At 44.7% G+C, this 15899-nt stretch overlaps 2 protein-coding genes across 5 annotated transcripts in view; one reads left to right on the top strand and one right to left on the bottom strand.

Moving 5' to 3' along the window:
- Positions 1-12963, bottom strand: part of STAG2 (stromal antigen 2) — a 71212-nt gene extending 58249 nt beyond the window's left edge. For 2 of the 4 annotated variants that reach the window (XM_030228767.2, XM_030228766.2), the window contains exon 1: positions 12800-12963. The gene's annotated coding sequence lies outside the window, so the exon portion shown is untranslated. Of the gene's footprint in view, positions 1-11503; positions 11640-12799 lie in introns of those variants that run through there. The other 2 variants (XM_030228765.2, XM_009090353.4) reach the window with 2 other exon arrangements.
- LOC127059628 (collagen alpha-1(I) chain-like) lies at positions 10156-13435 on the top strand. Its single transcript, XM_050974584.1, has 3 exons — positions 10156-10736; positions 11452-11713; positions 11792-13435. The coding sequence occupies exons 1-3, from the start codon at positions 10156-10158 to the stop codon at positions 13433-13435; spliced, it is 2487 nt and encodes an 828-aa protein (XP_050830541.1).
- Positions 13436-15899: the final 2464 nt, after the last annotated feature.

Below are 15899 nucleotides of genomic sequence, written 5' to 3'. Positions count from 1 at the left end.
ATGAGATGATAAAGATTATTCTTACTATTATTTTGTTCTTTTGACATCAAAAAAATAGGGGTCATAACTGCCTGTTATTGATTCATACTGACAGAAATTAGGCTCAAACATTAAATAAAGATTAGTTAATATTTGCAGAAGAGTTTGAACATACAAAATGCTATGTAAGTAGCCAGTATTAAGTCTTCCCACACACTCATTCTGGCATGCTTCCAAGCAGGGAAGTCCCACAGAAACATTTCAACAGCAATAAGGAGAAACAGAGAGCTCAGGCAATTGCAGCTATATTCACAACAGTCCTTCTAAGGAGCACCTGCAAAACTGGGGAGAAGCAATGCCCACTGCCTGCTACAAATTCCAACACCAAAAAAGAAACTCCTGTTCCAACACAGCTTATATAAACACATGCTGAACAACCCACATATCTATAATCCTCTGTACAACCTGAAATGATCTGCAGAACTCCAAACATCTTGTAAATATGACTTTCTTGTTGCCTAGTATTCCCGATCAGATTACAACTTCACAAAGCAAAGTCAGCCTACAATGTAGGTGTCAGTTTGATTTTCTTATAGAATCTTATTTTCAATACATCAGTGTCTAGAGCAGACTAGTTTTTCCAGATTTAAAATCTAAAATGGCAAGGAATTAGGCAATAAATCACAATGTAATAGCTTCTGATCATTCAAGAGCAAAGTTCTTCCCAAACATGTAAAAAAAGCCAGTACCTTTTTAGCTAGGATCCCATGTTGCAAAAAACACTCTACAAGCTTTCTTCCAAGAGTGGAAGAAAACAAAATGGTCTAAATTGTGCCAAAAGTGAAGTAAAGAGGAGAGGCACATGGCATGTTCAGGCATTTCTTAATATCTCTGAAGGACAATATTAATACTTTATAAGATTAAAAAAGGGTATGTCTGATTTAATTATCAGGTACTCTTAGAGATAAGACCTGTAGCCTCAGGACGCCCCAAAAATCTCCAAAGCTAGGAGGGATGGGACTGCAGATCATTGCATAGCATGGTCCATCCTCTGTAAACAGGCCAAAGCCAGACCTCATGTATAGAACTGGCACTGCAGCTTCCAGGAACCACAGAAAACTCAAGAGTGCAAAGGCTCATAATAAGATCTAACCACAGCAGGCTGGGAAGCATCCAGCTGAAGGAGGAGGTCTAGCAGGGTTTTTACAACAACATCTGATTAACCATGCCAAAGATGCAAGAAAAATCTTCTCTTACCCCTTCCATCTTATTCCCAGTAACACCTGCACAACTTCTAACCAGCACACAGACTGAAACCAGAGAAAAATCTACACCGTCCTCCTGCCTGCATAAATTAATGTAAATCAACCACAGTCCTGAATTTCCTTGTGGAGCTCTAATTGATCTATGACAGACTTTGCAACATTTCAGGGGAAGAAAAAAAAGATAAAATGGAGATCACTGCAGAGATTAGAGGGCTACTTTTGGAACTGGCATGCCAGCCTGACGGTTTTTATGAGTAAGACCAGGTAGAAAAGTGATGACAGCAGGAATAAAGTTTCCTTTTCCTGGCTCTACAGTAACAGAAGACATTGCTACTACTGCTGAGCAAGGTAACTGACGAAACACTTCAACTACTGAAATACTGAGTATTTCTGTATTCTTACAGGCCAAAAGCTCCAAAATCCTCTTTCATGCAAAAGCAGGACACATTTGACTTTAGAGGAATTTAACCCACAGAAAAATACTTTTCCTGTAGGGTTCAAGTGGCCATAAAACAGAGGCACAAGGCTAATAATAGAGCATGTGATCAGGACACAGAGACAGAACCACCCCAGCAGCAGCACCTACTCTTGGAACTGCCCTGTGAATGGGAAGGCTCATCTTCAGTAGCCTGAAGTGAACAAGTATGGAAGGAAGAATATTATGAATGAGAGAGGAAACTCTGCACATGAAGTTATGTTGAAAAATTACTTAGTTACATTACTGCTCAATTCTGCTCTGTCACATCAGTGAAGTAACTAGTCTCTCCACCAACTACCCTCCCAGAAAAAATTGTTTTCAACAGATTGCCAGTTTGAGTTCTCCCCTCTAAATCCCATTCAAAAAGCCTTTAATGTTTGATAGTTGGAATTCAAAAATTAAACATTCAAAACAAACAGTTGCACCTTTCCACATCTGGCAAGGCAATGTATTCTAAGACTAAGATTTTACATTAAAGCATTTACTTGTACTGTATATATCTAATAACTCAATGCCAACATATTCCACAACAGAATAAAAAGAGAAGATGACAGAACTGGACACTCAAAGTACTTTTGAAATGGCTCTAGTATTCATCCCCATTTTCTTCCACATTCCCACCTTTCCTATCTTTCTTGCTATATTTTCCTTTATCACAGTAATCCCATTTCATCTCCTAGGATGCTTAACTCCTTACACACTAACCAATAATGCTTATTGAAAAGGAACTGAAAAACTTCAGTAAGTTTCTTCATGCCCAAGTTCCCAGGAACATTGAATCAATCTTGCATCCAAAAGAACCATTTGAATGTTTCCATGCTTCCCTTCACTGGAGAGCAGGGAAGACTAAACCCATCTGTAGGCTTATGCAATAATGCATAAATCCTCTCTTGTAAACAAAACTTCTCTAACCAGTTTTGAATGCAAGGTATGCTTTGCAATTTACAGCCTCTTGGCACAAAAAGGAAAACCCTTGGGAATTCAATTTTCCAAAGATTGTTACTGCGTTTGGGGGTGAATAGGAAGAATCTTAATGAGTAACCTACTGTACATGAAGAGGATGACTTTTTGTATTTTCTTCTATCCAATGCTATTGAAATGAAAGTGTCTCAAAATGTTTTTGACATTTTTATATCATATTGATATAAACACTCTGTCTTGTCACCTTTGAAAATTTCTGTTTAGCAATAAGTACTGCTCTGACGCTCTAAGCTAATTTTAATAAAATCACTGTTTTGCCAAATAGAAATTGAGCAGTATAACACAGACAATGCAATGCAGCAATACAAATAAAATTCCTAAAAGCTGATTTTTTTTATTATATTTCAACTGTCAAGCCACAGCTCCTCTGTGTACAAAATCTGGTTTGTTTCATAGCAGAGTGGTAATATAATATATATGTCACTGCATCAGCAATACCTTTTAATTGATAAACATTTTTAAATTAATCAAATACTAATATATATCAGTTTTGAAAACAGAACTTATCAAAACTAGTTGAAGGGAAGCACATTTAATAAAACAAGAACAGCTTAAACACAGAATATTGAAAATAAATGTAACTGAGTGGGGAAGAAAACCCTAACATTTTCCAGTGTTATTGAAGCATTTGCCTTGTTAAAACATTTCTACATTTGGTAAATCAACATGCAAAAGCCAGTTTCACCTTTTCTTTAGCCAATTGTTTATTAGGCAAGTAACAACAGACCCATGCCACAGATCCAAGAGAGATACTTGTGCATCTTTCCTTTCTGGTTACCATAGTTTCAAATGAACTGTAGATCTCTAGAAATAATACTTATGAGAGGGAATAAAAATATCACTGCTTAAATATGAAAACTGCAAGAAGAATCATTTTGATTAGTGTATGAATGGCACTTAAGTGAACAGGTAAATACTTAGGAAAGGAAGTTTGATTTGCAAGACTTTGTCAGACACGGTAAGTGAAGCCTGAACACAGAGAAAAGAAGGATAAATAGCACGTGGAACAAGAGGGAAAAGTAGGTACCAAAAAGCCATTCAGTAGCCATTTACCTGACTCTTTTTCTAAAATTCCCAGCAAAAAACCATCACCAGCTCTAAACTGGGACATTATAGTTCCAAGCCTCCCACATCAAAGGATACTTTCTAAACATATACTGGGGGTGAAAAACATGAATCTTCTCAGGAATTTAAGATAACTTTAAAATCTGAAATAAAGAAGGAACTTCCCATAGGAATAGCCTAAGAGATTGCCAGAGACACTGAGGAAACTTCATCCTCTGAGACATTCAAAACTTGACAAGTGGCCTTACAGGACAAGATTTAAGGAGAAGGCTGGATCAGACCTCCAGGGGTCCTTTCCCACCTAAGCAATTCTGTGACCAAGAACACAATTTTTTCATGGCGGCATTACTTCTAGGAAGCAACTGTGCATTCATTATGCAAAACTTTAGTTCGTGTGGTGTTAAAAGAAAGTATTTTGGATAGAGTTGTCCAAACAGGTACATAAGAAATAACAAAAATAGTATATAGCCACACACCAAACTGGAACTTCCCTGCAAGAATACTTTTCCCATCCCTAAATAGTACAAAACAGCCAGATTTTACAAATTCTTATGTTATTAATCTCAAATTATTAATATGATATCTTTCCTGTTCAAATATATTAAAATGGTATTCTTTACCCTAAATCAAAATATATCAACTCTCTTCTCTATTTCCCTGACACAAGCACGGCTCTGCCACATGATATATGGACTGCAGCCACTGGTCATTCTTGCTTTGAAAAAAAAGGCTTGATCAAGCCTTCCCAGTTTCCTTCCTTGGAAAAAACACCATAATAATCAGTCCTCTGTTTCTAAGAAAATCCGAAGTGAAATGGCCAGTGGTCAGGATGCACTGACATCTTACCCAAATTAAATTAGTTCACCACTACATCCATAATCATAAAAAATGTCTTATTCCAGGACTCCTGTTGGTCAGTCAGAAAACCAGACACCTCAAATGCACACATTAAATACGAAGCTGTGTTCCTCACATTTATGACTTACATTGGGGATTTTTGTAACTTCAGTAATCTATACATTCAAGTACCCACAGTACATTAATAAAAATAACAGATGAAAAAATAAGACCTCCAATATTCACACCCTCACTCCATACACACTCTACTTAAAATGAAATCTCCTTGCTGGAAAATTACACTCTGACCAAAAAAAAAAAAAAAAAAAAAAAACCCACAAACAATTATATCACTTGCTTATTATCTGCTTACTAAGACTTGATATGGTCCAAATTTTCAGTTGATCCTTATTGAAAGATGAACCAAAAGTTCTATGAAAAGGAATAAAGGAATAACAGGTAAGTAATAGCATGAAAGACTAAAAAAGCCTTAGCTTGAACAGCTTACTTTTATTTGTAAATAAAGTAGAAGTAAATTTTCTTTTCCCCAGATATGATGCTGCCAGGAAGGTCTTAAAACTGAGGCCGAAATGCTACGTTCAGTAAAAAACTTCCATTCAGCCATAACCAAGAACTGTAACATGACCTCCCCATCAACAATGCCCATCTCTTTGCAGTCAGTTCACATGGCCTAAGCAATAGGAAAATAACTGCATTAATTCCTCTTTGCTGTGTGACCTCACCAAGTAGAGCACACACCCTCCCAGGAAGCATCAGGGGAGTGTTCACCACAGAGTGCCTGCACTCACTGGAACTGAGGTACCACTGCAGCAGGGAGAAACCCGAGGGGAGCCTGCAGGTGGGCTCAGGTGTCCTCCCCATCACCCACAGGCCACAAGCTAGGCAGCATTTCACCAAACCTTTGCAGAAACTCCAAAGCCAAATTTGGAATGCAACCACAACTAAATAAAATATGCATACCTAAGCTGTTACTTTTTAAAATAGTAAGTAGTTTCAGGAATGTTTCGTCTTTTCTGAAATGTCAGTATATTCAGATTCATTATTTTGTTAATAGGAAACCCTGAAATTTCAGCTATAATTCTTATCAATCTAAACCCCTGCAGAGAGACTCTTTATATGGCAACAGGCACCATTTGAGACCTTTTTCAGAACACAAGCAGAAGTCATCAGCTTGTTCTATCAACCCTTGAACAATGGGAACAGATGCAAAAATACTTTCCTCTCTAGAGCTATACAGAAGCAGAAAACAAAATGATTTCTAGTGTCACCCATATTCCCTTGCTCTAATATAATAACTAACATTTATTGAAATAAAGCATAGAAAAGTAAAATGCAGAAAAGGTTGTGCAAGGGCAGGACTAGTAAGCCACTAAATTCAGAGCCATAAGAAAATAAACCATTCACCTACCTACCAGAAAAAAATTTCACAAAAAACCCAAAACCAACCAACACATGTTCTCAGATACTTTTTTGGGTAGGTATTGTGATCAGCTTCTCAATCACAGATCACAAACTACCCTGCTATATACGCCAATCTTCTTACATCTACTCCCTCTTCTGATCATATTCTTTTACAAAAATAAGCCTTCCAAAGGCAGAAATCATAGCTAGCTACACAATCAAAAAAAGTGCAGAATAGACAACAACGTAGCATATACCTGGACAAAGCAGCTATCAGACCACTGATTTATTTTCCTTTAATAACACAAGAGGTAGCTGCACACAAGTATGGTCCTACATGTCCTTCATTTCTGACTCAAATTGGTATAAACAAGTTTAAACAGAGACTAGTCCAGGACTTCTCCATGGAAATCTGTAGCCAGTAAAGGCTAGGAAAAGCCAGGTGCCGCATGAAAGCCACAGGGGTACCCCTAGGGGATCAAATTTTCCAACATTCCTATCTCCAAAATCAGGTGCCAGATCTCAGAAAATGTTTGTGAAAGGTTTCCCTTTCCCTCTACCCAAGATTTCACAGATCTAGGAAAATTAAACAGTGGAAAACTTGGAAATACAGAGATACTAAAAACTGATTAAGCTTTCTGTGAAATAATGGAATGGCATAACCCATCAAATCTAGGATTCTGGTCTAGTTTCAGTGATCTCACCCATCAAACTGACAGGATCAAGAAAAAAAAGAACACAGTTTATGTGTTGATACCCCTTGAACACTGAAACATCCTTCTTGATACATGTTTCCCAACTACAACAAACCAACACCAGTCCTACAATTGTTTGAGATGACCTAAATGAGGGTCACCTTTAGAGATTTCCCTAACTTTGTATTTATTCTCACAAAAAACTATTTTCCAACTTTACCAGATTTTTATAAACTTCAAAATGAGAATATTTAAGGAAAATAAATTCTAGTTAAAACAGCATAGGACTAAAACTACAGTTTTAAACTTGTACTCTCAAAATGAGTTTTTGCTATAGCATTCTTAAGTAAATATTCGACCTTATCAAAAGTCACATCAGATCCCAAGACTTATTACCCTCAAACTACAAGGACGCAGAACTTTTTGAAAGCAGATTTTTTTTCTAATATAAAAAGCCAACTGAAGTCACTGTACTAATCTCCAAACACGAAACCTGTCCACTGAATGGAAGAGCTTAGCTGGTTTACTCTTCAAAGCAGCCTTTTAGACGGAATAAACGCTCGCCCAAGAGCTGCAGTTCCGCAGATGTGACACTGCCGAGGGGACCGAAGGCGCTCCTGCCGGCTCCCTGCGCGCCATCCCCGCGCGCCATCCCCGCGCGGGCCCCGCCGCCCGCGCAGCCGCGGCCCCGCCGCCGGGGCGCCCCCTGGGGACCGGGGGCGGCCGCTGCAGGCACCGCGCGCACCCACCGGGAGCTCGGCACGCCCCGCGCCCCGGCCGGCCGGGAGGGGCTGCCCCTCCGAACCAGGCGTCTCACCCGCCCGCAGCCCCATTCCGCTCCACCTCTGTGCGGAGCCAAAGGACGGCAGCGGCAGGAGGCAAAAGGAGGCCCAGAGCAGCCCACACGGCACGACTACCGGTGCCAACGACCCAGGAACTATGGGACCTTGAGGAACTGCCATTTGTACTTAGCCTCTGAGTTTAAAGAGGAGTTCACCTAAAACGCTGGACGGCACTGAATCTAAACCACAGATATTGGCTATGCCACCATTAAAGTTTTTGTGATGCAGATGGAAAAAAGCTCTTTCCATTCCTCCATATATTTGCTGTGTGCAAGCTTTTTTCCAACCTAAAACTCCAATTTCCCGCTCACCTCTGTTTCCCAAGGACTAGATTATCACTCTCTTCTTCTTTGTCAATGATCCTCATATATATATAAGATGAAGCTTTCAGAATATGAATGTTTTAAGTGATACTGAGAAAGAGAGCAAAGCTTTTATTTAAGACTATTAAACTGGTATGTTGCTGGCTGCTATCAATCACTTCTTTCCATGACAAAACAAGTACTGAACCAGATGATGCTCTTGGAAATTCTCACATCTTGCTGACAAGAGACCAAATCGAGAACATATTCCTCTATATAGTATGTTTTCTTAATTACGCACATCGAAAAAAAGAAAAGAGGAAAAAGGAGGAACAAACAAACAAACAACACAAAACAAAACAACATCCACCACCAAAACCCAACAGTACCATTTTGGAAATTCACACCTACAATATTCTTCTAAGTTTTCAAATCAGAGAAGAAATGGCCACTGTAGGCAGAGATCACACTAAGTTGGAAACCTTGTCTCTTGTCTCATCTGAGAAAACACAGAATTCCAGTACCACAACCAACAAGCACAAGTAACAGGCAGAAATATTTGCTTATTTTCCAGGATTCATTTGGTGAAAATGAGCAAGTGAAGTATTTCAGGTTTCTGTAAAACATACAACCTGTTTTTACTGGCACACAAATCTCAGAAAAGCTCATCTCTCCTAAAATATTTGCCTGCAGCAAAACAACTGAGACAGTAAGACCACAAATGAAAATGACAAACGAGGATTCTGGAATCATTCTAAATTTGAGCCATAAGTGACAAAGAGCAATCTAATTTTAAAAAGTTCATAAAGCTTTGATGTGCCAGCATTATTTCATGACTTAGTTAAGTCTAACACGGTTGCTCCCACCACCAAGAGCAGGAACTTTCAAGTGGTTTGTTGCCTGCAGCTATTTTCTACAGGAGACTGCAGTAGCATGTAATATTCAAGAGAATCTGTCTACATTACTTTATTTTTTATAATTTAGTTGCTATTGGTAAGTTATACTAAGACAAAATAAACCTAGAGAGTATTTAACTGACAATTCTATTTACACTCCTTCCAAGTGGAAATTATTTCAATCCAAATGTTGAAAGACTTGAACATGTAAAGTTCAAATGTAATATATTTATGGAATTTGAGTTAGATTACCAACCAGCTAACTGAATACTCCAATTTATAAAGTGAATGCTATTCAAGTAACATAATGCATTTTTAAACTAAGTATTTTAGTAAGCTATGAAATAGCAATTTTTGTCATTTCAGAACAAACACAGAACCCAGTTTTTTAAAGATATAATCAAATATCATAGAATCCTTGATTTATACTAACTCAATTTGTTTTCAGGTGCAAAACATCAAGACTTTATATCTAAAAGATGAGAGCTGTACATAAGTTTTACCTTAACTTCTTAAATACAAGTTTAACAAATCCTTTCATTGGTTACTGACTTTATTTGGCATTATCTTCTTGAAATGGTAAATGTGTGAAAAAACTCCAAAAGCATAACTCTGGCCTAAGTACATAACTTGGAAGTTATCTGAAGGCTAGAAAGCATCACAGAAAAATTAAAGTTTTTCCTATCTCCCAGTTCCATGCCTGTGGGTTTTTTGGGCTTATACAACAGCCAACCAAGTTTACCACAGCTAACTTAATACAAACAACAGCAACAGAAATTCAGGGGTCAGGGGTTCATGTCACAGGTTGCACAAAACCCACCTGCAGACAACACAATGTCACTGGTTTTGTCAAGAAGGATCAACCTGAGCCATATGAGTTACACAGCAAGATCTATTTGTCAGAGATGAGATTCAATCAATATTTTTGTCCTTTGTATAACTTCGAAGCTTTTTTAGTCTTTGATTAAGCAAAACAGTGTGGGGATTCCAGCCCATTGACCTCCAGGGCTTTCAGCAGCAAAAAATATTCATGTTTATTCTAAAAGCAATGTATTTCTCACACCCTGTTTCATTTAGCAATGAAACTGTTATTGTGCCATAAAAGAAAACAAACTATGTTACCCAATAAAGAACCCTATACCAGATCTGTAGTACTGAGTTTGTGACTGATCACCAGGAAGACAGAGCCACAAAATTATGAGTTGAGGATAATGAACAAGTGATACCAAGATGACAGAGATTAATGATGGTCAATTGCACAATCACTCGTGGTATTTATTTTTCTGCACACACTCAGCCAGCCTGCACATGGGTAAGTCTTGGGAGAGTTCAACACCAGATAAATACTTCAGGAATAATAATAAATAGACTAGTGATTTAAAGAAAAGAGACTATGAAAAACAGAAGTTGTTTTTCCGAATGGCTAACGAAAGAAGTAATCAATCACAAATCGAGACGGAACTGCCAAGAGTTTACAGGGAGACTTATGCTTGGAGAACAACACCTCGCCGTAGGAAACTCTAGGAACCCTCATTCTCGGTCATTTAACACAAGATTAAACAAAACTCCCAGAGAGCACGGAAGAGGTCGTGCAACGGCTTCCAGACAAGCGATCCAAAAGGCGTTTCCTCCGTTCCCTCCCAGCAGCCCGGCGAGCCGCGCAAACGGGATGGGGAGCGGAGCCCGAGCAGCGCCGACCGCGCTCGCCCCGAGCCGAGCGGAGGGGCCCGGCCGGGCCCGGAGGAAGCGGCCGCCTCCCGCGCGGCGGTGGCCAATGGGCGGCGGGCGCGGCCCGAGGCGCGGCGAGCAGGCCCGGCGGGGCCGCCGTGACGCACTTCGGCAACCGCCCGCCCGCCCGGGCCGCGCCGGCACGGCCCCCCCCGCAACCGCGCCGGGCGGCGGCCCCGGGGCGCGCAGGGAAAACGCGGGGTCACAACGGCGGCTGAGGCGCCTCGGGAGACCGGACACGCCAGGGTGTGGCTCGGGAGAGCTTTCGAGCGCGGGCAGGGCAGGCGGGAGGGCAGCAGCGCTACCCGGGCTGCCAAAAAGTAATTAAAAAAATAAAACAAACGGAAAAAACCCCAAACAAACAACAAAAAAAGGGAAAATCCAATACCAAACTAAACAACCAACCACACACTCCCCCTCAGTAACTAGAACACCGGACTCGGCGGGGATTGAAACTTTGTGTCACCTCCTAACGCCGCATCCCGTGGGAACACAAGAAAGCAGAGCCGGGCCCGGGCAGTATAATAAATAAATAAAAGCAGCGACAGAGGAGCCCGATCGCTTCCACGCCCGCTCGCGGGGGCGAGGAGAGAGGGTGGGGAAAAAAAAAATTGAGGTCGGTGGGTCCCGGATTTCCACGGGGTAGACGGATTATACAACGCTACCAGAACAGAGGAAGGCATGGAGGCAGCGCGGCCGGGAGCACAGCGGTGCGGGCCCCCAAGGCCAGCACGCCCAGCACCAAGGGATGCGCTCGGGTAGGGAGAGGAATTCCCGGAAAACAGGGCCTCCCAGCCCAGCCATCTGCGGCCGTTCACTATTCTATCCCTTCGTCCCTAACCGCAGCAACTATATATACATATATGCACGTATATCTATCTATCTATCTATCTATCTATCTATCTATCTATCTATCTATCTATCTATCTATCTATCTATTTTTCTTTTTTTATCCGTGTAGAGAAAATAAGCGCCCAGAAAAGAGAAACACCAGGAAAGCTCTCGTTTCCTACCTGGGCAGGGTTCAGCTCAGTTCAGTGCGTGCCGAGGAGGAGGGGGCAGAGGAGCACTATCTAAAACAAAAGTGGCGCCAAAACCCCCCAGTAAGAAGCATTCTCCTTCCTCCTCCTCCTCCTCCTGCCCCCCTCCCCCACCGGGGCCGGCGAGAGCCCAGCGGGGTTCCAGCAACACGCGGCTCCCGGCATCGGGCGTCCCCGGCACAAGTTGGCAAGCGCCCTTTCTTTACAAAAAAAAAAAAATAAAGGAAGCCGAACGGAAACTGCCACAACTCTTCCTCTTAGCGGACAGCAGCCGAGGAGCTCGGCCAAAGTCACTCGGAGGGGAAAACTCGACCCACAAAGGCCTTCGCCGAGCTGGGCGCCGGGGCGGGGGGGCAGCGAATGGAGGCGGGGGGGGAAGGTGCAGGTCAGTCCCTACCTACGTCCTCACTTGGGCCGAAGGAGCCCCGCTTCCGCCAGCCCTCCTATGCAATCCCGGGGAAGGGCGGCCAGAGTTCCCCAGCTCTGGGAAGAGAGACTGAGGAGACAAACCCCGATCCCTCGGCACTTCCCTGCGCGGGGAACCCGCCGGCAGCGGGCTGGAAGGAAGAACTCGGCTGCTGGACAGTGGGGAGCAGGGGGAAGGGAGCGCTGTCAGGGGTGCGAGTCCCCGGCCCGCGGCCTCCCCCGACATTCGACCCCGGGGCACAGGCAGCCGCCCCACCATTTTCTCTGCGCGGCCCAGCGCTCCTCCCGAGCGCGGCTCGGGCCCCGACCCCATTCCCCTGGCTTGCCCACCCGAGCGGCCCGGCCCGGCCCGGCCCGGCTCGCCCGCACACACACCCCACGCACACAATGCCCGAGTCCTCCATCTTGCCGGCAGCCCCTGCTCGGCTCGGCAGAAGGGGGGAGGAGGAGGAGGAAAAGGCGGTTCTCCATTTTAGCTCGCCGAGCGCCGGGCCCGGCCTGCCCGCGGCCGGCTCTGGGGAGGAGGAAGGGGGCCGGGGGGGGGCAGGGGGGCCGTTTTCGGCGCCCTCTCGCTCTCTCACTCGCGCTCCGCTCGCCTCCCCCCTCCCCGCCGCGGCGCGCCGGGAACGGGGGGTGGGGAAGCGGGGGGCTGGAGTGTTTTCGCGGCTCGGCCCCGCCGTCCTCCATCTTGGCTGCGCGCAGTCCCCGCGGCCAGCCGGCCTGGCGCCCCGTGCGGGCCCGGGCGCCGCGGGCCCCGGCCCGGCCTCTCATCGCCGCCGCGCACCGCGATCCCGTGTCCCCCCGCCAAACTTCCAGAAGCTTCGCCGCCATTTTCTAACTTACCTTGCCCAGTGTCGGCGTAGGCAGCGAGGAGGCCCCGGCGCGCAGCTCCGCTCCCGTATTCCCGGCGCGGCTCGCCGGCTGCGCGCCCGTCCCGGCCTGTGCCGGGCTATGGGCGCGGAGGGGGCGCGGGGCGCGGGCGGGTCGGGGTTATTTAATTTGGCGGCGGCGCTGGGGATTGTTTGGGGTGTTCGCTGCTCGGCGGCTCGCGGGCGAATGGAGGGCGCAGGCGCCACCTGGCGGCCGCCCAGCGGGGCCCGCTCTCCTGGGCGTGGGGCGACACCTGCCGGCCGCCCGCGGCAGCGCCGTGCCGAGCGGGGTAAACAAGGTGCGGCGCATGCGCGGGGCGGGCGCGCAGCTGCGGCGGGGCGGGCCCGCGCTGGGATCGGCAGCGGGGCCCGGCGCGGCCTAAAAAGGAGCGGCCGCTCGGACGCGGGGCCAGCCCGCGGGACGCACCCCGCCACACCCCGGCCCCGGCTCTGCAGGCGCAGCCCTGCAGTACTTGGATATAATTGTCCGGCCGAGGCAAAGCTGGGCCGCACGAAAGTGCTCCGTGGAGCTTATGCCGCAGGGTTCTGCTCGCTCTGTGCCGCCGGGAAGCGGAGCCGTGCCGGAGGGAGCCCGTGGCCCGGGAGATAAACGCGCGGTTGCCCTCACGGGTGCCGGGTGCCTTATCTTGGGGACTGCAGGGCGCGCACAGCAGCCAAGGCTGCTGGCACCGATGGTCGGGAGCGTTCTCCAGAAACGCGTTCTGCCTCTGCCCATCGCCCAGTGTGCTCCCAGTTCAACGAGCGTTTGTGGCATTCCTTTTTTCTCTGTGCGTGAGGATTATATGAACCTAAAGATATCCATAAAAGCAGTACAGAATTCTTAAAGTAACCAGATATGCAATTTTTGAAGCCTTTCTTTTTTTTTTTTTTTTTCACTGTATTGTGTAATGCTAAGTGCATTGCTCATGCTGAATACTTCCACGTACGATTATATTTAGATCAGTCAGCACAATAATAGTTTTGTCCTGGTAATTAGGGTCTAATCACCCTCTCGTGTTTATCTACTTACAGTTTTGGGGACAGCGTTAGCATAACTAAACAGTCGATAAACCGAGTTACTCGGCTCACCTGCCTAACAAAGGCAGGGTATTTAAGAGAGGAGTATCCACCAGCTCCAGTCTTTTCAAAACTAAGATGAGGCATCCCGCAGAGAAAATAAGGCTTACAATGGAAACCGTGATCAGATTAGCTGTGTTTAAAATAAAATTTTAAAAAAACCGAAAACGTGTAATATAAGTTGATGACACCTAGGAATTCTAGATACAATCTGTCGGTACATGAGACAGGCTTACAAAAATAAATTATGTTCTGTAGCTTGAATACATATTTCAGAATAGTTCTGCACCTTCTGTCAAAGTCAGGGGAAACAAAAAAAAAAAAACAAAGCAGAAAGAGTGCCTTGTAGGGAACACTTTAAAATAGCATCCTGAATGCCCAATCATACAACCAGGTTCATGGTTTCAATTACAGCTACAGGTGCTGCTGATGATCTTTAATGTTAATCTGATAGTGTCTGGAAAATGTGGAAGAATTGTGTATTTAAAAAAGCCCACCACACTTAATGCAAGCCTTAAAAAATATCTATATTGTTATAAAACAACATTTAGGAATACATGGAAAGGAGCTGGATCCTTTCGTGCCTTTCCTATACAAAGTCAGCTTCTAAACTACAACATTTTCCCTGCACACAGAATTCCAGTAGTGTGTCTTCTGCTTAAGATCCAATAGGGATAACTCATATTAAAACTCCAGTCCAAAACTTTGCAAGACTATAGCAGTTTACTGCAGGAGCTGGCAGGAACACAAGGCAGTTCCAGTCAGCTGAACAAGAAATACATGTACAGCACGTGGATTTTGTTCTATTCCAAAAGCACTGCAGTTCACACTCGGGCTCCCAGCTGAGAGGTTTTAGGTAAATGTGCAGCTAACGTGAAGCGAACATGACATAGTTTCTAAGGTGTGGTTTTGAAGGAATGAGTGTGCAAGTGCTGACAATACCATGGCAGAGCTCAGCCCATTCCCAAAGCTGACTCAGGCCTTGGAAGCCCAGATCCATAACACTTCTGGGTGCCCTGACTCACAGGACAGAATTTGCTTTTTTCTGCTTGAGCCAAAACATGGAAGTGCTTTAGAGACCAGGCTCCAGGTGCAGCAGCCCTACACAGCCCTGGTCACAGAGCCTGTCTAAGAGGATTTCACACTCTGCAGTTCAATTTCCTCTCTCCCAGTTGATTCATTCAGCTGTTTGCTCAGCCCTGTCTTAGCAAAGCTGTTGCCTCATCGGAGAAGGGGAGAGGGACATTTTTTCTCTAAGGTTTGATTCCCACCCCCCCAGCCCAGATCATTTCTCTGAGCTGCTCCAGTACAGCTGCAGAGCACTGAAGTCAGCACAGGTGAAGGTGCTGAGCCCTGTGGTGAGGCTAGGAAAGTTTCTGCTCTGCTCCAGTGACCAGAAATCAGGAACTTCTTAAGTCAACTGAGCCCTGTGAGGATTCCTCCTTTAAGGGGGCCAGACTGGCTCTCTGAAGAGCCTGACTCCTGCATTTTCCTCATCAAGAGCTTGTGCTTCTGGGACTGAGCCTTCCAGTTGGTACAGCAGGGAAGATGATAAAAGCAGTTCCTCTGCAAGCCCATCACTTCTTTCTAAGCTAGCAGTCCAGAGTGGGCTTCTACCATCAGTTCAGACTTTGGGAAAAAAACCAAGACCATCCTGAAGTTTCTGTATAGTTTTAGCATACTAGTACTCTTTCCAATGCAATGAAAAATATAAAAGAAAAATAAGTGCTATCTAAGCACTGTAAAGAAAAAGAGATATTTTAAATTCTGACCTGTCTAGAAAGGATTTTTATCTGATAGAAAAGAAGTTCTGTGAAAAACTAGGAGAAGGTATTTCACAGGACTACGTCACCTTTTTCAAAAAAGCTACGCTTTAGGTGCTTCAAATTCCACCATTTCTGATATTGAGCCCAATTTAGAGAGGATTTAACAAAGACTTTACAGGCACTGTTATTATGCTTGATCCAAAGAGAGCTTCATGATCAGTGACACAGGAA

Source organism: Serinus canaria, chromosome 4A (assembly GCF_022539315.1).
Source record: "Serinus canaria isolate serCan28SL12 chromosome 4A, serCan2020, whole genome shotgun sequence".
Taxonomy (NCBI): Eukaryota; Metazoa; Chordata; class Aves; order Passeriformes; family Fringillidae; genus Serinus; species Serinus canaria.
The sequence above is the reverse complement of the archived record's forward strand: the minus strand, read 5'-3'. Positions and strand labels throughout refer to the sequence as shown.